The 23,412-nt window shown below is 43.0% G+C and overlaps 1 protein-coding gene across 1 annotated transcript in view; it reads right to left on the bottom strand.

Moving 5' to 3' along the window:
* Positions 1-22,381, bottom strand: part of LOC108803102 — a 32,229-nt gene extending 9,848 nt beyond the window's left edge. The window contains exons 1-3 of the mRNA XM_018574945.1: positions 22,145-22,381; positions 21,560-21,719; positions 14,388-14,544 (exon numbers count right to left, since the gene is read on the bottom strand). Coding sequence (XP_018430447.1) covers positions 14,388-14,544; positions 21,560-21,719; positions 22,145-22,381 — 554 coding nt within the window. The remainder of the gene's footprint in view (positions 1-14,387; positions 14,545-21,559; positions 21,720-22,144) is intronic.
* Between the last annotated feature and the right edge of the window lie 1,031 nt (positions 22,382-23,412).

Raw genomic sequence — 23,412 nt, 5'->3', positions numbered from 1 at the left:
TGACGGTGTGATGTAGTTCAAGAATCCATGACCATTACTTTCCGCAGCAATACTTTTCCTGTTTACTAGGGAGACTTTGTCCTTTGCACTAAAATCAATTTCTGTGAAAATGTCTTATCACTAGTCATAGTTACATAGTATTTGAAGTTGAATAAAGACACAAGTCCATCAAGTCCAACCTATTGCGTGTATGCATTTATGGTTCTGCTGGTGTGTGCGTGTGTATGAGTCCATGTGTGATCTTGTTCTTAGGAGTACCTGTACCCCTGTATGTTATGGTCTCTAAGGCAATCGTCCAAGAGCTTCTTGAATGATTCCACATTCTTAGCTGAAATCACTGCATGTGGCAGCGATTGCAAAGACCCTAACCGCTCTAACTAAGAGCAACCCCCTGCGCCCCTTGTGCTGAACTTTTTTCTCCACCAATTTTAGATGGTGGCCTCTAGTCTTTGTTATGGGGTTACCCGTAAAGAGTTTGTTGCTAATGTTGCTATCACCATTGAACATTTTATACATGAAAATCATGTCCCCCCTTAATCTCCTTACTTCCAACGAGAACATATTTAAATTTAGTAGCCTTGTCTCATAGCTCTGGTCCTCCATCCCCTTAATGAGTTTGGTTGCCCCCTGCTGGACTCTTTCCAGCTCAAGGACATCCTTTCTGTGGACTGGTGACCAAAACTGGACTGCATACTCCAGATGAGGCCGAACCAGTGATCTATAAAGTGGCAAAATTATAGACTTGTCTTTGCAATACATCCCCTTCTTAATACAGGACATTACTCTACTTGATTTGTTTACAGCAGCCTGGCACTGCAAGCTATTATTCAATCTGTGGTCTACAATGACTCCCAAATCTTTCTCCATTTCTGACTTTCCTAGTGGCATACCCATAATTGTATAGACATTTGCCTATTTTTAACTCCAAAGTGCATTACTTTGCATTTATCGACATTAAACCTCATATGCCATACTGTTGCCCACTCCCCTATTTTATCCAGGTCCTCCTGTAATGTTATAATGTCCGTGTCTATTACCCTCCCAATTTTGTTATGGTAGTCATGTGACTTGTTGCATCTGAGTCAATACACCATCCACGTGGTATACTGTTCTGAGTCACTTAAAAGATAGCGCTCCATGATGTGCCTGCAGTTTCCTTTGTAGCTGCCTTAGCTCTTTCTCTTGTAGGTGCCTCTGCCTTCCTCTGCTTGGCTTTCCAAATCGAACAGTCCTTTTTCAGGTGACCAGTCTTTTTACAGCGCCTTATGCACCTTAAGGCCTTCTGTCATATTCATTGATTTATTTTCCTTTGGTCATATTCTAGTGTTAGTTCCTGTTGAGGTCTAGTTTCTAGAGCATTAATAAGAGCACTGCCGGACTCTGGAAGGCTTCTTAGCAGTAATGCCACCACGTGGTTATCTTTAATTTCTCCTCCTATTGCATGTAGCTGTTCTATGATTTCCAGCATGGCATTCACATGTTCACACATTTCCTGGGCTTTTTCTAGCCTCATCTTATATAGCTTGCAAAGCAGATATAGTTTATTGTTTAGGTTTGAACACTCATGCAGTTTTTGTAATGCAGTCCACAAACCTTTAGCTGTATTCTCTTTTCTTATGTGGATGAGCTGGTCATTTTCCACTAGCAGAATTTTAATTGCTTTTGCTTGCCTGTTCTTGTTCCATTCCTCCCTTGGCCCATTGCTGGGTCTGTCTGTACTCAGTACTTGCCACAAATCATCTTTGCTTAGCAGAATTTCAAGCTTGAACTTCCATAGCTTGTAGTTGATTTTGTTGAGCTTTGTGATAGCAAACTTCATATCTGAACAGCTTGCCATCTTTCAGTAGCTTGGATGCTGTTCCTGTTGACTTGCAGTGTTCTGTTTAGTGTCTGGGCCCATAACCTGTTGGTTAGGTGTTTAGACGAAGCACTGAGATCTTGAGGAATGCTGAATTAAGTTTTACTAGCTTAGTGTATGCAGTGTGATATATATATATCTATATATATATATCTATATATAGATATCTATATCTATATATATGTATATATATATCTATATATACATGTATATATATATATATATATGAAAACTTCCTGTGTATGGGTAAAACTTCATGATGATATCAGTATATGCTGTTTTATTGCCAACACTATATATCTCCCAACATTCTGAGATGAGAAAGACGCACACCTTTCAGGTACACACCATTGCCACATCGCCAGTTATGCGGACCATTTCACCATTACTTTTTCTTTATACTGGCTTTTTAACCACCTTAGAACCAGAGCCAATTGTAATTGTTGCACACAGATGCTAAAATCTGAATTTTTGGATACAAAATTACTTTAACCACTTCAGGTGTTTAGACCCCTTCCTGGCCAGGCCATTTTTCTGTATTCAGCGCTGCGGTACTTTGATTGGCGTTTATTCTGTACTGAAATGAATTTTACACCATTTTTTGGGGACAGATAGAGCTTTCTTTTGGTGGTATTTAATCACAACTGGGGTTTTTATTTTTTACTATATTAAGGAAATATTATTGAAAATTTTGGGGAAAAAAAGTTTTTTTCCATTATATTAGGAAACAATGATTATTACCCATATTTTTGGTAAAATATAAAAGATGGGGTCATGTCAGGTAAATAGACAACAAACATGTCATGCTTTAAAATTGCGCGCACCCGTGAAATCGCAAAAAACTTTCATACCCAAAATTGACCATAGGCGACGATTTAAAAGCTTTTACAGCTCATCAGTTTAGTGTTATTAGTTATTGATAGCCCTAGAACTATTGCTCTCATTCCGACGTTCCCGACTATATGTAACATGTGCGGCGCAAGGGGCGAAATCGTCGTTTTCGTTTATTGCTATCACATAGGGGGCTAAGAAAACCCCCTTATGTGATAGCAAAATATGTGACAGGTCCTCTTTATGGAAACATCAGGGGTCTCAAACGATCCCTAATGTCACCTAGGACCCCCCAGAAGAAGCTGAGATCTGCTTCATCAATTTCTCTCCAGCATCTGAAGCTGGAGAGTGACACAAGAATGCGGAAGTGATGTAATATACATCAGTTCCGCATTCTGACAGCGGAGAGGGGACCGGAGGGAGGTCGTGTACCGACCTCCCTCTGATCCCCTGTGACAGAGGCAGTATGCTGGTCCCGGGCTCGCACCGGGCACAGCGGAGCCCAGGACCAGCGTGACAGCGGGAGGGGGGGAGGCGCGGGCACACATTCCCGGAACCTCATACAAGCGATCCGCCGGCTCTATAGCCGGCGGATCGCTTGTATAGTAACGGGCATTGCTGCCCATTTTCAAATATCGGCATTTCCCGCTCGCCATCATATTACATCATATTTGAATAAAATGGCGGGATTGTGACGTAATTTATGATGTCTAGGAGTTTGGCTGTGTTTGTAATACACTTGCTATGTCTATAAAAATTGTGGTTTTGTATTCTCACACTGTCATCTCTGAGCCTGATGAAGGGGACCCTGCGTGGCCCCGAAAGCGCTTGCATATGAGGGACTGCATTCTTCAATAAATGAACACTTAAACTGCTGTAACTATCGCTTTGGTGTGCTGGTGAAGTTCTTCAACTATCTGCGCCATCTGCGTTCTTTTCGAGCTCACGCTGGTACATCCACATGGGAATCCTGGTAAGGTGTGCAGCAAGAATCCTTTCTCTTTTAGCATCTGGGGATTGCATGATGGGAATTTCTCCAGAAACCCATCTGTGGTTTTCGGACTTCCTACCACAGCTCTTCTTTTCTTTTATATCTGCTCCTTACCTGTTCCCTCTTCCTCTCTCCCATACCGCCTCCCCTCTAAGGGTCACCAGGCTTATGGGGTGCACCAATGGTGTGTGCTCTGTTTTTTACTATGGAGTGTATAACCCTTGGTACCTACTGTATATTAATGGGTTCAACAATCCGAAAAAAAAGGTTTTATTTACTCTACCACATGCACAAGCAGTAGGCCCAAATTCTATGTTTATAGGAAACCCAGTTCCATGCTTCGACAGTACCAATACTACCTACCAGATACTATAAAACCTTGTGCGCTAGTAACAACCAGAAAACTAAAGAGGTCACACATTAATTTAATTCCTTGTTCCCTATTGTTGTGACTCAAGAACTCAAGAACCCCAGTGGTAGATTTATCTTTCTTATGCTGCCCACTATATAACCAAACTTTCACTCTAGCAAATCTTTTTTGCCGAGCCAGGGTCAGAAACTGGCACTTCAACAATTCATGTCCAAATTGGACCACTTCATGGAGTCCATACTCCTCCATTGAGTATCTAGTAGGTTGAGGTGATTTTTAATTTGATCCTTAATTCTTCTCTACTCTACCTCAGGTAAGCTCACTTCTACTTGCAATCAATGTAATTTTAAAACGCCTCTAGTGAGTGGATATATGGCACATTCTCCACCCTAATGAAAAAGATGTTACATTTTATTCGGCTCCTTGTTTATACTCCAGCAAAACTGTTTATTTCTTAGCATTTTGTTCCCTTTATAGCGGACACCCAGTAACCCACATTGGTTTCAAATTTGGTCAGACTATTTCCGTCTGTGTCACGATACCGTGCACTGGTGTCCCCACACCGCATGCAGGTATCTATACGGGAGGACCAAATGTGTGACCACATCAGACAATGTTTATGAGTTTACAGTTTATTAGGCACACCAAAATCAAGTAACCACAAACAACCTCACCAACTCCCACAAGTAGCAAATAATAGCCAACAAAATGCAAACAACAAAACCACATACAAAGGTAACAGGGCAAGTGAACCTGCGGAGCAGGGCAACAAGAGGGGAGCCATGGATCAATGGCCAGGGTTCAAGGAGGCAACAGGATTCAGGAAACAGGTTACAGGAAGCAGGTCACAGGACACAGGTAATGGTGACAATACTGTGGCACCAGGCTCATTGCAGGGAGGGATTAAATACCCTCCCAGATCAGCATCAGGTGGTGCCTAATTGCTGACACCTGCCGGTGAGCCCTGGAAGTGCAGGATCTGGTTCCAGAGTCCCAGTGCCGCCTGGAGGCGATCAGGTCGCTAACAGAGACTGGCTGCCTGAAAACACCTGCTGGGGAGCACTGGAACTGCTCGATCTGGTCCAGCGCCACCTGGAGGTGTTCAGATCCCTGACAGTCTGTTTTTAAAATAACTCTCCCTGAGGGGCCACACTCTTGACAATGCAAACTGTCTTTCAGTCCATGAATCTGACCCCACCCCTTCCTCCTGCAGTGAAAAACCCTGCATCCTATGTGGTACTCTACCCATGATACATCATGGGTCCCGTCTGCGGTCAAAAGCATAGTAAATTTTGGCATTAATTTCTGATATTGTCAAGGATACCAGCACAGGTGACCCCACACCTGCGCAGGTACCCTCACAGGCAGACCAAACACGTGTGACCATACGGACCAGGCAAGTATGTTATATAGAGATAGTTTAATGAACATAGCAAATTAACAGAAACAACCAACAACAGGCACAAACCAACAATGTGACCCCCGACACCTATAACATACAACAGGTGTAACAACACAGGAAACAGGGCTCAGGACAGCAAACAGGAGACAGGGTACAAGATTGCATACAGGTCACAGGGCTCTGGACTGCAAACAGATATTAAGGCTCAGGACTGCAACAGGTAACACTGGAAGCAGGGTTCAGGATTGCAAACAGGCATCAGGGTCTCAGGGTTCAGGACTCATGCACAGGGGAAGGCAACGGAATACTGAGCCAAGGTCCAGACCGCAGGGAGGGTTTAAATACCCTCCCAGGAAAGCAATAGGTAATAGACATGTGTGATTCGGTTCCTTCCGAAATTCGTTTTGGACGTATTTTCGGAAATTCGGAGATTCGGATGCATCCGAATTCCGAATTAAAGCTAAGACGAATGCAAACGAATCCGAAATTCCCGATTTCCCGAAATTCGTTATTGGACGAATTGCATTGCAGCAAAACGACATGAGGAAAAAAAAATGACAACATTTTACCTCTACAACATTTCTATGGTTTGAAGTACAGAGGTAATAGTGTAGTCCTGGCTTGCCATTGTCAAGGTTGCAGGTTCTAATCCAGGCCAGGGAGAGAAACGGATAAAGATTTTTTTTATTTCTTTGCTTTTAAATTGGCATTCTCCTAACATTCCTACCAGACCTAAAGGGTCTGGTATGAATTGGGGGGAAACCTCACGCTTTTTTTTTTCATCTTCTGCAGACAAATGTCATTTTTTTTTTCATAATGTCATTTTGCTGCAACAAAATTCGTTATTGGACGAATTCCGTTGCAGCAAAATTACGTTTTTTTTTTACAGTCTGCAGAAGATGAAAAAAAAAAAAGCGTGAGGTTTCCCCCCAATTCATACCAGACCCTTTAGGTCTGGTAGGAATGTTAGGAGGGACCCCCGCCCTTATAACACAAAAAAAGTGCGTGAGGTTCCCCCCAAAATCCATACCAGACCCTTAAGGTCTGGTAGGAATTTTAAAGGGGAACCCCAGCCCCAAAAAATGGGGGGAAAAAATGTGGGGTCCCCCCTAACAGTCCTACCAGACCCTTGATCCGAGCGCCCCCCACCTCCCTGCGCCTTACCAGGTCACGTGCCCTCGGCATTGGGAGGGTGTCCCCATGCCGAGGGGGACAAGGGCCTCTTCCCCACAACCCTGACACGGTGGTTGTGGGGGTCTGCGGGCAAGGGGGCTTATTTGCATCGGGGTACCCCTTTAATTAAGGGGGCACCCAGATGCCGCCCCCCCATGTGAATGAGTAAGGGGTACTTTTACCCCTACCAGTTCACTAAAGGGTTAAATCAAATAGTTAGTAAAAAGTCCAGACTTTTGACAAAATCCTTTAATTGAAAAAAACAAACAGTTAATTTTTGACTATTCCTTTAATACATTTTTTTTTTTTAAATGGCTCTATCGATGTAATCCAGAGTCAATCAGGATGCAGGACCCCCGCCGAAATAAAAAAAGCCCCGCCGCAGACGACCACCCGAACCCGACGAAAACTAGTTGCAAAAAATGACATTCAGTGGGAATGTCAACAGATGACATCACGGCTCGCTCCGCCCATTTGACATTCTCAGCTGTCAAATGCTACATATTGCATTCATATATATCAAATGCTTCTATGGTTAGAAGTACAGAGGTAATAGTGTAGTGGTTAGAGGACAGGGCTGCCATTGCTAAGGTCGGAGGCCCTAATCCAGGCCAGGTTAAGGTCTAGATTCAAGAAACAGGTGAGATAACTAGTCTGAATACTAAGTACAAAGGGGAGAGACAAGCTGTAGTAATGCAGTTCTGTGGTCAGGGCAGGCAGCGCAGGATCAGGAGTCCAGAAAACACTCCGAGGGTCAGGTTGCCGGGAGTCCAAAACTGGGGGTAGGAATGCAGGAACAGGGGACAAAGATGCAGGAGAAACTGCTGGGTATCTGTGAGCAGGGCTTCAGAATAACCTAGCACTGAGCTAGCAGTGCTGTAAGGTTTTAAAGCCCAGGACTGGAGGCAACACCTCTGTTGCTGTGGAAAGGGGTGGAGTTAGGGCAGTGCTCAGTGTATTGTTGAAGGTTTGTGTTCCTTGGGAGGAAGTGAGTCTTTGCATTGTATCAGTTGCTATGCATGCTGGATCGCTACTGGGGCTTATAGACATCACACCAGGATTCTCTACATGTGACGTTACCAAGGGAGACAGCCCCGATGCCGTGACCAGCGCAGCTCCTGAAATGCATGCACGGTACACACATAAAAACATGCATCCAAGGTACAGCCACAGCAGAGAAATGCTGGGATCGTGTCTATGGTCCCAGGGGAGAGGGGTGTCTCAGCACACTGCGGGGTGAGGAAAGGAGTGAGCTCTTCAGAGGTAAGCAATGCCCTCCGTGTGTCATGACACATACATCCAAAAATGGCTAAGACCTTACACCATTTTTATTCTTCCTTATATAATATCTCTACTTCTGAATAGGGATGAGCCGAACACCCCCGTGTTCGGTTCTTACTCGAACTTTCGAACATGGAAAAGGTTCTAATTCGAACTTAGAACTCAATGCAAGTCTATGGGGGTAGAACTCAGAAAATTAAATGTCCCCATTTTGAAGCCTTATATGCAATTTATTGGCCATAAAAAGTGTATGGGGATAAGGGATCAATGAAATTTAAAAAAAAAAAAAACAACAACTTTTTTTTTAAAGGAACAGTGATTTTTACATTACAATGTACAAATTAAAAATGTGTATAGCTCTATATCTCTATATCTCTCTCTCTATCAATCTCCTTCAACACACTACACAGGGTCGCGGTGTCAGCAGCCTTATATAGTGAGCTGCAGGGACTTAGCTGTGAGACATGATTGGGCAGAGTCATCGTGACTTTGCCCAATCATGGCTATATATTTATACTGAGCCCTGATTGGCACAGTCTTGCACCTGACCTGCGGTCAGGTGCAAGTCTGTAGCCAATTACCGTTTCGGACGGCGCAGTGCATTGTGGGATGGCCTGCGGTCGAACAGACCGCGGACATCCCATAATGTTCGGCGTTCGGCGAACGGTAGAACATGCTATGTTCGAGTCGAACATAGGTTCGACTCGAACGTGCAGCCCATCCCTACTTCTGAATCCATGCTTGTGCTCAAATCACCTAATTGCTATTTCAATACATACACTCTACGGCTCTTCCAAGGCTATCGAACAAAGTTATAACTAGTCTTTCTTCCCCATTTACGACACACAAGTAATGTCTAGAGCCATGCACTCATCACCTCCAGGCGGGTTTGGGGGTCTTTCCATAAGCACATACTTGACCTGCACTAACCTACAGTATACTAGAAAGAACTTTAATTCAATGTTTAATTATTGCACCTTCTCCAAACAAATGGAGGAAGCACATATTTCTGCTATATACATTGCAAGGATTTTAACAAACTTTGTTGCAGATTACTACTTTTTTGTTCTGAAGAAATAGTTTGTTGGAGCATGCCCTTTTGCAAACTGAGCCCTGAATGTGAGGCTCTGGGTTTGTTATACTCAGCTGGTGAACTTTCAGTGTTCTAATGAGGAAAGCTGCAGTGCACAAAAATAAAGAGATCGGTTCATCTAATTGAGTGGTGGCGGAATCTTCAAGGCAATCTTTGAGGCTTGCACATCAAGTGGATGGAAAACTTACTCCTTGAGATGGCAGGAATGAATAGGAAAATGGGCATAAATAATGTGAGTAAGACTGCCTAAAACGTTGGAAATTAGGCAATCACGAATATCCAAAGAAGTTACTTAGTAATACATCTTTTCTTATGAGACTCTGCCTTTGAAACATTGTAGAAGTCCACGGGACTGAATGGCTTGAGTGGAGCATATTATTCAATTCCAAAACCAGCTCTTATTGAACTTTTATTGATACAAAAGCCTCAGCTTTATATTGGCAGGATGAGATAATACCAAAGACACGGCAAGTTTAAACAGGACTGTTTCGTTAGCCATATGTTGGCAACTACTAACAACTGAAGGAGACATTTTGCCATTTTCACGTATTATTCCCATCATATTATATTCCATCATGGGTTCCAATTGATATAAGCTGAAGATTTTTTTGTCTTTCAAGATCGGTTTTCTTTCTTTGCTTCATGTTTAAAGTGTGGAACTATTCACAACTGGGCAATCAGTTTATTAATTATTCTATGATCCATGGTGATCTGCAATCACGGCATTGCCGACAATGAAAAAAAGAGAGATTTTCCTATTTAAAGTGATGACTTGAGCAACAACTAATTATTGTGATTGCAATAGCAAGAACTGTTTTGCCTCATCTTTTTTACCTTGTAACATAAGAGAAAAAAAACAGGGGTTTCTGAGGGGTATTACACCACAGCTTAAAGTTTTTGTATGAAATTAATTTTTATTATACATGTACTATAAATATATATAAAAAAGACAAACAACAATTAATTGCAAAAAGTGCCGGGTGTGCGATGGTGACAGTGGTGGTGGGTTTCCCTCTGTTTGGTCTGGCTGCCGAAACACATCTCTCTATACACTCTATGCTATACAATAGATTTACAGTATATAATGTATTGTTGATATGCATTGATTGAACATACCGTTTCTTGTTAGATCAGTTCACAATCCCCTGATGAAGCAAAGCTGTGAAACGCGTAGGGATTGGACACACTGATTCTCAAATGAACATTTATTGATCTTTAACTGATATGTACAGAATGCTTTATGGGTCTATGCTCCTGATACAATGATCTTGTTTTAGGGCTTTTTGCAATTAATTGTTGTTTGTCTTTTTTATATATATTTATAGTACATGTATAATAATTTATTTTTACAAAAACTTTAAGCTGTGGTGTAATACCTCTCAGAATCCCCTGTTTTTTTTCTCTTGTGTTACAATTATCCAAATTTAAGGGGGAGAGGTTACACCGGGGGGCTAATGTGATAGCTGCTCACAACTGCATTGTGTTTTTTTTACCTTGGAGAATTTGTGAATCCACATTAATATATCTATATCGTTATCCACTTTTTAAATTAACAACCAATCATATGAAAACATGGGTGGGATCCATCCGATTTGTATGTATGAATGAGGTCTGCAGACAATGTCATTTATGGTTTTTAGAAAGTTTTATAAGCGGTGCAAAATAAACCCTTTTCTATTTCTATTTTTTTACAACATTTTGTCTGTCCCAATCTTTAAGTAACCTCTATGACTTGCTATCCTTCATTTGCAAGACATAACAGTTTTTGCGATGCCTGAAATTATACTTGCATTTTAGTGCAGACTTCTGGAAAAATAAATCAGCCAATCACAGAAGCAGGATGTAACATTTGTGGGGGCGTTTTCTACATCAACTGTGTCTATGTCATCACAGACCCTCTTCAGATTGTCAAATTGTCTCTAAATCTCTAAGATCCCAGATGCAAAACCTCCACCTGAACTGAACTTATCCGCTAACACTAGTACATTTTCTCCTCCAACTCTTCAGGTACCCATTATTCTTAGTTACAGCAGCAATGAAGGAAAATCTGACTGGTCTTAACAAAGCCAGAGAGAACAGATACATCAGACCTTGCAGGGTACATGAGTCATAGAAAACTTATTAGTATCGGCCTCATAAAGTTTGATAACTACAGGAGCTGAAGGTCCACATTCAAGTCAGTAGTTCAGGACCTCAGCATTAGATGGTTAGGCCCTCAATCTTCGGACTTTGATAAAGACTTAAAATGTTGATATCCACAAACCATATAAAGTCATATGTTTAAGATCAGAGAAAACATATAAAAGCCCTAAAGTCATCAAACTTGCTTTATTCAAATGTTTTCAGGACTTCTCTAAATTATACAATAAGGAAAAACAGAAGTTCCATGAACCGAATGATCTTCCTGAATTAGATATTGCAAAGAACGTCCCACACTTAGCAGGCCTTAGCTACTTAGACAATGCACAAGGTGTGAACCCAGTGGTAGCAAAATTATCTTACTGACTTTAAGAAAAGTGTGTAACAGCAGGTTCTAGATATAAACTCCTTCTCAGAGTTTATCAGAATGGTCAAGAATGATCCAAGCTTCTCTGTTGTCTTTGACATAAATGCTCCTAACTTCACAGCTGTGAGGCAGGAGAACCCAAGTATAAGGACTTTAAAGATGCTATCTCTGTCAGAAAGACAGGTATTACACCCCCTACAAGTGATTATAGGGATGAAAGGCATAAGGATCCAAATGCTACTGTCCCATCCATAAAAAACACATCCTGTCAGAAAATGTTATGCTTTTAGAGAAAAGCCCTTGAAAGAACACAAGGATTTTCTAAGGAGCCACAGCAGCATGCTTGTGTTGGTGTTGGCCTTACACCCAGGCTGCTTTAAACAGGACCCTGCACCCACTAATGGCAAGAAGAGCCATGAACAGGCATCTGCAACAGTTATGTCCAAGTGTAGTGAACTACTCCACAAAGGAGTTCGGGGCAAAAATGTGTCTTGTGAATGTGCTAAAATGTATGTTGTTTTAGATGACCTATGCAGTCATTTACTTACAACTTCAGATTTCTACAACTTGTTCTGCGTGAAAGGAAATGTATTGTCCTATACACTGCACATGTGTGCTGGCTTTTTTATTATTGCCTACTGACACTGAGGAAATCCCTATGCCAAAAGATGCACTTTCTGAACCTCACCCAAGCCATTTAGCTGACTGCATCCCACCACTTCCCAACAATGACAGAATTGTGATTCTGCTGGGTAAAAACATCCTGAGAGTACAAAAGGTACGTCAGTAGCACAATAGTTAGAATGGTGCTCCTTATGCCTAAATTACTGATTTGAGTTGAGTAATTATCAGAATCCACTGCAAATTCAAGCCTCCAGCCTCAAATGGTGTGCCCCAATAAAATTATAATACAGGGAAGTCAAGATTACTTTAGAGAACTGCTTTGTAAAAGCCCTGGTAACTACTGGTAATAGCGGAAAGCCTGAATCTTCTTCAGACAATCAGCTAACACCACTGACAGCCCAGTCAACGCGCCTGGTATCCAGTTAGCTAAGAAACTTGGCAGAATCGTCTGCCTCCATCCGCAGGCAAGAACATTTCTGTCTTTACAAGTAGAACTTCACCAGGAACTTGTTAAGAGGTTCCTTAAGCCAACTAGAGGGATTACGCCACCCTTGCCTACCGATTCCAGATGGGCAGTGACTGTGCTAGAGTGGTAGGTACCTCTCACCCCAGAATGTTGTCATTTGGCCTTCTGAATATAGAACAATGGTTTCAATATACTAGAGCATTCTCTCAAAGGACACTCTTCCTCGCCTGTAAAGTAATAGATTTGAGATGGATGGAATTTTGGAAAAATGTCTTAAATAATATCATATAAAAGATTTGTATATTAATAGGAAGTGCCCTAACACATTTAGCAAAGTATGAGGTGTATGGTGTGAGTTGTGCAATATATTAACCCTTGTTTGAGATAATTTACCCTAAATAGGTTCTCAACAACTTTCTTCTTGTACCACGTGATGTGTCAGGCAACCAATTTGCTGGCAGTTGTAGCCCCTTCTATTTGTAAACTGTTAAAAGGTGATTGGGTTTTTTCTGGTTTTACTTTTATTGTTGAAATATAAGATAAGGTATGAATATTGTGCTGGTATTGTATTTCGGCATACTTGTGTATAGCTCTACATCTATTTAGCTTTATTTTTCTTAAATACCAGTATAATTGCACAAGAAAACACATTTAAAAAAATCTAATGGGAAAGACTTCTTTAAGGATATAACAAGGGGAATTTTTATGTAATGTAACAGAGTAGTAAAGTCATCATTCAGAAGAGATTTTTACCTTTCACATTACATTATGTCACACACAGCTGAAAAGAATCTGTTTACGGGAATTATTAGTGTAGCATCAAGATCAAGTCATGTTCATGCAGATATAAATTTGTATGACAGCGCTGCTTTGGGGGTTTGCGAATTGTAAAGATACCTAGTGACAATGTGCACCGAGTAAGCACAAATGTCATGCAGGTGCTCAGTGTATTAGGAGCTAAGATTTTGTATTCTTATTAATGCATTTATTTATTTATTTGTGTAGTAGGGAGTTGCTCTTCATGAGGGTGCTGAATCAAGTAAAGTGGACAAGGGATTCTGATTTTACAAGCCTATTTGGGGCCCATGACAGATAGCCAGCCAAGTAGCCAGAAAGAGTTCAGCAGTGGCAGCCTATATTTTTTTTTTTAGGAAAGTATTTAAACACTGAATGAACCTGAATCGCATAACAGTTAACCATCTGATTTAAAGCCAGCACTGTACAGCCTTCACAAGGAAAACCTCTAACCGGCTCCTCTTAACACTGCACATTTGTGCCGCAGCCCCAGTCATACCTATGGAACAGCTGTACTTATGGAAGCCTCCAGCATTTGTTTGCAGTATGGCCATCCTATAGACTAAAGGTAAATATGTAATTGGGTGGGTTATATTCAGGGGGGTGGGGTAATTAAACTCACTGGAAAGATCTGGACTCACTTTTTATCATTTTGACACCAAGTCAAGGGATGAGGAAAATGGGGATAACTGGGGACAGAAAGACATAGGCATGAATAAAAAAAAAGAAATCTGTCATAGAATCTAACTTTTCCTCACTCTATTAAAATAGTATTTTTTTCTTTTTTTGCTGTCTATTTCCCGTTGGAGATATTTATAAATAATGATCTGCCCTTCTGATCAGGGCAGGAAGTAAAGGGAAAGTCACAGGCTGCAATTTGAAATCTAACAAAAATGGTATTTCACACTTTATCCAAAACTAAAATAGGAAAGCTATAGCTGGAGTTGAGCTTTAATACATTTGCAAAGAAAAATGTATATTCCAGACATTTCCTTACCCTCTACTGGAGCACACCAGTACCTCTGCACAAGGACAATACATCAGAGCAGCACCATAATCTTCACCATAGGTGATCACACTTAGCAGGCGTCTGGTCTGACTGTGGCACTGCTGTCCTTCAGATGGAAGAGGAATGCACACCGGGAATGGATATGCTGTCAATAGGTAAAGAAGATTTAATGCAAAGTTGACTTGTAGCTTTTTTTGACTTGTAGCTGTTTTGTAGACCTAACACACGTCCTAAAAACGTTGTTCACAGAGAAGGCTGGAAACAATGGTAACTGATAACAGTCAGCTTTTCTGGCTCAATAGGTATATTTTGCATTTTTAAACAGATAGAACACAACACTTTTAATTTTATATTTGAGAGCAGATAAGAGAAGAGATAACTGAAGGACTCTACATGAGGGTTTGTTAGGGGAGGAGTCCATAACAAAAGCTCACTAAGCTGAAAAAGGATTAAATAACTATATATTATTTTTTCCTTCACTTCCTGTCCGGCAGACAAAACAGGAAGTTAGAAGAAATCTCAGTGAGTGAAATGCCCTCTTAGCCCGTACCCCTATTGGATGATTTAAAAAAAAAGGCAAACAAATAGAAACGCATGTAGTAGAGGGTAAAAACAGAAAGGGTCAGGAAATCTCAAAAGACATTCAACATAACAGTAAAAGGGTAAAAGGAATACCAATGTAGAAGAGGTATAAACAATAGATACTAAATAGCCTAGGACACCAAAATAAAGGTTCATGGATGCAAAATATATACAAACAGAAAAAGCAGGGAGAAAGAAGCCAAATAAGGGAAAGTAAAAAGAATGGAGAACAGAAAAGAAAGAAGAAAACCAAAAGGAAAGAGACAAAAACAAGCTTCCATGCATGCATTGTGCTGTAGCTTCATACTGGAGTGTAGATGTAGAGCTAACTGCGCATGCGCCCGCCCCAAGATCCTTTGCGGCCGCACGAACAGCTCCGGACTCTCGCCGCGGAGCGTGCAGCGATAATGAGGTCAGTCTAAACCGCTGTTTAAGCGTTTTTCATTTGTTTTGTTTTAAACTTTGTGTCTATATCTACTGCTTGTCTGCAGTAGATATAGGCAAAAAAACGGGAGGCTTTAGAACCCCTTTAAGATCTACTTTTCAAATGACAGTGCTACATGAGATCTACCAACGAAATCTCTCCTGGCTGTCTCTCCTTGCTCTCCTGGCTGTCTCTCCTTGCTCATCCTCCTGGCTGTCATTCCTCATTTTTTCTCTTGGCTGTCTCTCCTCGCTCTGTCTCTCCTGGCTGTCATTCCTCGTTTTTTCTCCTGGCTGTCTCTCTTCGCTCTCTCTCCCCTGGCTGTCTTTCCTCGCTCTCCTGTCTGTCTCTCCCCGCTCTCTCTCCTGGCTCACCTTGCTGTATTTTGCAACAGGCTGTGTAAACTAATATTCTTGATGTAATACATAGCACTTCAACCACCAGTATCCACCAGAAAGGTGTCAGGGAGCTTGGCTCAGCAGACTCAGGCTAATAGGTAATCATGTGTGCACAGCTAAATAAATATACCAAAATGGAAAAAAAGGGGCCACCATTCACACCCTTCGTGATCTAACAGCATCAGCTTTGAGATCTACTGGTAGATCACGATCTACCTAATGGGCACCCCTGATGCAGAGTGTGCATACAACTGTGTTCAATGTATAGGAAAAAGAGGAAGTTGTTGAACTCTAGGACAAATGGATGATGTCAACGGAAATGACACGCTCATGAAGATTCATCGCCCACTAATCCAGCCAGCAGGGATGATATTTGCTCAGCAAGTAAAGAACTGTTAAAAAACTTTTAAAAAGCAGAACATTTTTATGTTTTGCAAAGATTTATCCACATGCATTTTATTTTCAGTGCGCACAGTTAATTTTGCATTGTTTACCTTACATCGACTCTTAATTTGAGTACTTAAAATAAGGGTACCTGTAAAGAATACTGCAAATAGTTGCCTTCCAACCTGTGCCAACAAAAGCCACTTCGATCAAGAGAAATCACTGTCTGCAGTCATTTACAAAACGGACACTTCCACCTCAGTGGTTCCTCCTACCTACACCCACATCACTACAGAACGCAGTAGTGGCATGAAGGTCAGTGGGGGTAACTACTGAGTACTACAGGGCACACAGAAGATTGACACTCTTGGGAAGTGACAGTTTGTGGAACAGATTTCAGCTGGAAAATGCTCTAAGTATGGGAGGAGGTAAGGGGAGGGAGCGAGCAATTAAGGGAAGTATTTACAGTGTTCTTCCAGGTACTTTTATTGTAAATATTCATATTAGCAACAGAGTCACATTAAAGTAATTGTGATGTGATTTTTAAATAGTTTAATACCTAATCTTCAAAATTTTTGTGTAATATATGTAGAAATTTGTAGCCTAAAAGGTAGACAAAAGGTGTACCCATTGGAAGATTTGCCCTTGGCTCCTGTTCTGTTCTCAAAATTTTGGTACCCACAACACAGGTCACCACTGGCGTGCGCACAGGGTGTGTCTAGGTGCACTCTAATCACCCTAAGTGCAGCATCGAAACCACAACAGCAGGTACCGTGTTTTTAGTCACGGGGCGGTGAAGAGATCACAAAGATTGATCTGTGACCGGCTCAGCGATACAGAGCGCAGCAGCACTTGCCACTTCCATTCCTCATATAACAGCCTGCAGTCCTCGTTGCCTGGGAAGCTGTGAGGGAGCGTGGCTGTTTCCCATGCTTTCCATCCAATCTGGAAGCCGGGGGTGGTGGTCATATGACCACCTGCCAGACTCCGTGCTTCATTACTGCACCCCTGCTGAAAGAGGTGAGGGGCATTTGAAGAGATGGGAATCCGGAATGCCTCAGGTATGCAAGTATGTGTATGATGCAATAATGCAATAGGCTGTGCACGTCTATGATGGTCACCAGGATAAATAGAGAAAGGATATTTTCCCAGCTGGGACACAAAAGAACGATGAAAAGCTGACAGGTTTGGTAAGCCTACTAAAAAAATGATTGGCTTTAGATACACTTTAATCACAAGAGGCAGGGTCAGTTAACTACTACAAAACCGCAAACGTTTTAGGTCAGTTTAATTTGATAAAAATTAGCAGATTTGCACTAGCATATCCAAATAGCACTATGTGGGCGGTTCCCCCTCTATGATCTCCAAGAATTGTAATTAAGAGCAGTGAATCTCTATACCCACAAGATTCTACTGTAAACTTAAAAAAATGGATGGGATTTAAAAGGATCTACATATAATTTCTATGTCACTGGACCCCCCTCAAGTACTCAAATAAAGAATTGTGACTTATTGAATTATTGCATACTTGTTCTGAATAGTAAAGTATTTACGCTAGAGGGTAAGCATAACAGTAATTTAACTAGTCTTTTAAGAAGATCAGCAAAGGTAGCCCCATATTCTCTCATAAAACAGCTGAAGACAAGGCACTGAATTTAACTCATCAGTTGGTCAGTCAGATTAAGACAGGGTGCAGTGGCTCCGGTGAGGCTGACCTCAACAAAAAATAGGTACCCCTTCAGGAGTCTTTTAATATTGGTATTTATTCATACACAAGAAAACATTAAACAACTAATACATTTTGGAAGCCCAAATATCTACTCCTTTATATGGGCTTAGGTGTTATAATTAGTTGGCAGAACTTAGAAATGATAGACTTTCTACATCATATTCTCATGACCGATTACCTTAAAAACCAGATATGGTAAAGAAGTGGATAGACTGATGCAAGCTCATTTCTGAAAAATGGGGTTGCAAATTGATCTTTGTGAAATGGGTAGTCTATGATCAGTTTCTGCCAGTGGCAGAACTACAGCCGGTCCATCACCGACCCACGCTAAATGAAGCCGCCGGTGCTGTGGCTCCCTCCCTCCGCCGCCTCTCTGCCACTTGCACTGCATCAGATGCAGCTCTGTACTCAGCGGCTGCTCGCTCCTCAAGCGATCTTCGGGAGGCCCCCGCGGGCGGCCCTTTACAGTGCCTGATTAGAGGGCCGCATCTGCCTGATCCAGCAGTCCGAGGACCCCCTGGAGGAGCGAGCGGCCGCACAATTACAGAGCCGCATAGGTTGCAGGCAGGCTGGCCGGCCGGGTGCATGTGGCAGAGAGGCAGCGGAGGGAGGGAGCCACTGCAGCAGAGGCCACAGCAGACCATCCCCAAACAACCAGGGTCCAGGGAGCCCCCACTGACCACCAGGGTAAGGTAAGGCAGTGGCGTCAAAAGGGGGCTGTGGCCCACACCCGGGTGACACCAAAATAACTGACTGTCATTTTGGTGTCACCCCCCTCTGAAAAGTCAGGCTATTTTTTATTTTTTTTATTTTATGTTCCCGGGGATATCATTTGTCTGGGGACGGTCTCCTCAATCCGGGGACTGTCCCCAGAAATCGGGGATGAATGTAGAGCTGCAACAGCTAATCGACTAAGTCGATTATAATCGATGATTGAAAAAGTTGTTGCCAAGTTTTCAATTATCGGCTTTCGATTAGTTGGCCCTGTTCACAGCTCCACACACGCCGCGTGCCGCACCTCCTCCCCGCCTCATGCTTGCCGCTGCTAGACACGCCCGCCTGCATTCACTGCCCACATGCCGCACCTCCTCCCCGTCTCACGCTTGCAGCGGCTACACCCGCCCACCTGCATCCACGCTCCACACGCCGCACCTCCTCCCCGCTTCACGCTCACCGCCCGCCCACATCCACGATCAGCACAGAGACGCGGGGAGGAGCAGGTGTGGGGGGATGACAGCTGCCGACAGACAGGCCCGATCTCAGAAGCAAGTTGCTGGAAGACTGCTCAGGTAAGCCTGCACTCCCCCCCCCACATGGTGCTCTATAATGTATTGCTGGGATATGTATTCCTCTATAGCTGATGGTACATTGTGCTGTATATTATACATAGCGAAACAAATCCCAGCAATACATTATGTATAAGGTACTATTGCTGGGATTTGATGTGCTCCTCTATAGCTGGTGGTATTCTGCATTGCGCTGTATAGAGGACTACAAATCCCAGCAATATATTATACAGCGCAATGCAGAATACCGCCAGCTATAATGTACTCTTGCTGGGATTTGTTGTACTCCTCTATACCTGGTGGTATTCTGTATTGCGCTGTATTATTCTGTATTCTGTATACTGTTACTATATAACAGTATACAGAATACAGAATATATATACTACTAATATAATACTATTGTGTCCTAGGCTATAATACTATTATTCGGTATTCTGTATACTGTATTATTGCTGGGATTTGTAGTCCTCTATAACCGGTGCCATTCTGCATTGATTGCTGTATAATTTTACACTTTCCATTTCACTATATTACGATGCATCCCTGCTTTCTTTCCTCCCCGTTGGGTGCAGCTCTGTGTCTCAGCGGGGTGGAGAGAAAGTGTGACAACCGGGCCAAGCGCTGCAGGAGGAGAGCAATATGATTTGTTTGTGGTTGCTTCAGGGGGTGTGGATTGGGGGTTTGTGTTTTTGTTTTTGGGGGGGGGGCAAAAAAAATCTTGCACCAGGACCCTTTGTTCCTTAGGTCCGCCACTGGTTTCTGCATTCTAGTTTCACTCTTCAGACAGACATACATCCATACATCTCATTATTATATAAATTCACATACTTCGTGCTAGTTTCACTCTTCAGACAGACATACATCCATACATCTCATTATTATATAAATTCACATACTTTGTGTTATGGAGCAGCAGAACCCTGGGGCACAATGTTCTTCTGAAGAATCACATCTTATTCTGGCAGTGCTGGAGATGAGGTCTTTGGTACATTTGCCTGCAGAACACGTCTTCCCAGAGCAACACTCTTCATCTTGTTGACAGTCCTGTTTTGAATGACACATAGGACCATCAAGTGACATTTTTTTTTTATTCTTTATATGATCTCAAACAAGCAAGACAAACAACTATCATACATGAACAGAGCAATATACAATCTCAGGATGACACATCTGACAACTGTTTGTTGATAAAGCCTTATTGGCGCAAGAAAGGTAACATCGCAATACAAATTATGCAGGTGTCAGAGTCCCACCTCAAGAACGAGTTGTTATCTCGCCCCTCGAGATCCAACTTTTCTCATTTGGGATACTTCCATATAACACGGACATACACAAAAAAACAAAAAAGAGAAAAACCGTCAGGACAATAGAAACATACAGTAGACAGAACTCAGAGAGAGGAGCAGTTCAGGAGACCCCTGCAGAGGCCCCAGCAGCCCGACAAGAGTCACAGAGAGGCAGAGAAGTGAAAAAAAGCACAGAAAAGCACAAAAAAGAGGAGTGTCGGCAGAGTAGAGTCCCCACCCCCTCAATCATCAGGTACTTGAGTGGCCAATTCATATTCCTGGGAAAGGGTGTGCTCATGACTGTAGAACCATGTGCGATTACATTTTCTTTCTCGATTATACAAAGATGCAGTGAGGTTCTCCATCCGCTCCACCTCTGCTCCGCTTACCAATCTTAGGAGTGGGTGCAGTAGGTTGTTTCCAAAGGGCCGGAATGCACAACTTTGCAGCATTCAGCAAGTGTATTAAAAGTGAAGTCTTGTAACGCTTCCTAGAGAGGCCTGAGACATGTAGGTTACAGGCAGCCGGGTTGTCATGAATATCCACTCCCGTAAGCTGTTTGATATGATTCCCTACCTTTGTTCCGAAGTGGCGAATCCTCTGGCACGCCCAGAAGATATATAGTAGGTCTCCTGTCTCCTCGCCACATCTCCAGCAACTCTTAGAGCACTCAGGAAACATATTGTGTAAAACGATAGGCACCCTGTACCAGCGGGAGAGAATCTTGTAGTTATTTTCCTGAATTCTACTGGAGATGGAGGCACTGTGAGTAAAGTACACTGCGTCGCTTTTTTGCTCGGGCGTTAGAGTAAGATTCAGATCACATTCCCACTTGTCAATACAGGGGGAAAAAAAGTTTTCCTCTGGTTAGATTAAGGCCTTATACATCATGGAGAGAGAATGGCGCACCGGACCCTCCTGGAGACAAAGGTGGTCCAAACCATGTTAGAGGAATCGGGGGCCACACCTTAGGCACCCGGGATTTCAGAAAATGGAGGAGTTGGCGCAACCTCTAATCATCTAGCTGGGGGACTACCATAGAGCGTAAGACTGAAGCTTCCTTTAGTTTACCGTTCGACACAAAGTCACCCAGATGGAATTTGTCCTGTTTAAGCCATTCTGCATTGCAGGCATCAATCCGCCCAGGCCCAAAGTCCGGGTGACCCACCACTGGAGACATCAAAGAAGGCCCTTGACCTGGACCCGAGGCCCCAGCAAATCCCGCAAACACCTTCAACGAGGGACCAATCAAAGGATGGCTCCGCAATAACTTACCATGCGAGGACTCCAACCAGGGAGTTCCTCCCAGTGGCAGCCCTGAAGAAGCTTGCTCCAGAGCTATCCATTGCTTGGACTCGCGATTCCTGCATCATTCCAGGATTCTGGCCAAATGGGACGCCTTGTAGTAAAGGATAGGATCTGGAAACTCCATTCCACCAAGAGCCTTGGGGATAACAAGTAGTTTGTGTGACAATTGAGGAGGAGAGCGAGCCCAGATAAAGCAAAGAAACTCCCGGTGTATTTCCTTGAGAAATGAAGATGGTATAAAGTGTCTGAAGTACGTACAGTATCCTAGGGAGACGTTCATCTTGAGCACAGCATTCCTGCCAAACCAAGAGTGGGTGAGATTATGCCATTTTAGAGATACAACCTCACTCTGGTCAACAAGGGTTTGAAATTCGCTGCAAAGAGCCCAGAGACGTCCGGCATAATCAGGGTATCTAGGTATGAAATATATTCTTCCGACCATTTAAAAGGGAAAGTCCCCCTCAGGCCTGGAATCGTATGTGGAGGTAGAGAGATGTTGAAAGCCTCCGATTTGTGAAAGTTTATTTGAAAGTTTGAGAGTTCTCCAAAGAGAGCGAATTCCTGGAGGAGATTCGGGAAAGTCATCGCGGGGGATGAAACAAAAAACAGAAGATTATCTGCGAACGCTGCCACCTTCTGATGGTCGTTCCCCACCCTAAGACTTTGGATGTTGGGATTCGCCCTGAGTTTACGTAGGAGAGGTTCTAGGGTCAGGATGAATATCAAAGGCGACAGTGTACACCCCTGTCTCGTCCCATTGGTTAGATGAAAGAAGGGGGATAGAGCTTCATTGACACGAATCGCTGCCGTCGGAGAGGAGCCCAGATGATGGAAAGTAGTCTTCAGAAAAGTAAGAAACAAAATAGGGAGCCAGAAGCGGGGCATACGTTTTGTAGTATGCGGCTATGTAGCCATCCGGACTTGGAGACTTAGCTGGTTTGATAGATTTTGCTACCTGTGTGAATTCATCAACTGTTAGTGGTGTCTCTAAGGCAGACACATCTGCAGCACCAAGTCTAGGGAGACCAGACTCAGTCAGATATGACTCTATGGAGCACTGTCTAGCTTTCGAGTCAGAGCTATTGGCCCTATCAGGCAAATTGTACAGAGCCTCATAATAATCACGGAAACACTCTGCTATATCGGAAGACTTGACCGCCTTACCACCCCCCCTCCCGTATTATACACCGAATATTGGGTGTGTGCACTAATCGGGTCTTTTCTGCCCGTGCGTGCCAGCTAGGGGGCGCGCGCGAGCAGAAAAAAATTGCCGTCTGGAGACGGCAACCCGCAGATGCTGCAGTGCCGTCCGTCCGTTTTTCTACTACGGGCGGACGGCAAGAGGTTAAGGAATCCTCCCTCAGTGATCTAGCAAGGGCCTTCTCAGGTGTGTTCCCAAATTCGTAAAAAGAACGATGACCCCATGCTAGTTGTGCCTTGGTCTTATATAGGAGCAAAGCAGAAAGCTCTGTACGCAGTATCCGAAGTTCAGATGCATGCGTTTGAGCCAGAGACCGTTTGTGCAGTGTCTCCAGGCTTGAGATTTGGGTAAGTAGTTGAGTAGTGCGTGCAAGTCTGGAACGTTTAAGATAGGAGCCTCTCTCTGAATAAGGAGG

This window comes from Nanorana parkeri, unplaced genomic scaffold (genome assembly GCF_000935625.1).
Source record: "Nanorana parkeri isolate BGI_ZX_2015 unplaced genomic scaffold, ASM93562v1 scaffold3394, whole genome shotgun sequence".
NCBI lineage: Eukaryota > Metazoa > Chordata > Amphibia > Anura > Dicroglossidae > Nanorana > Nanorana parkeri.
The sequence above is the reverse complement of the archived record's forward strand: the minus strand, read 5'-3'. Positions and strand labels throughout refer to the sequence as shown.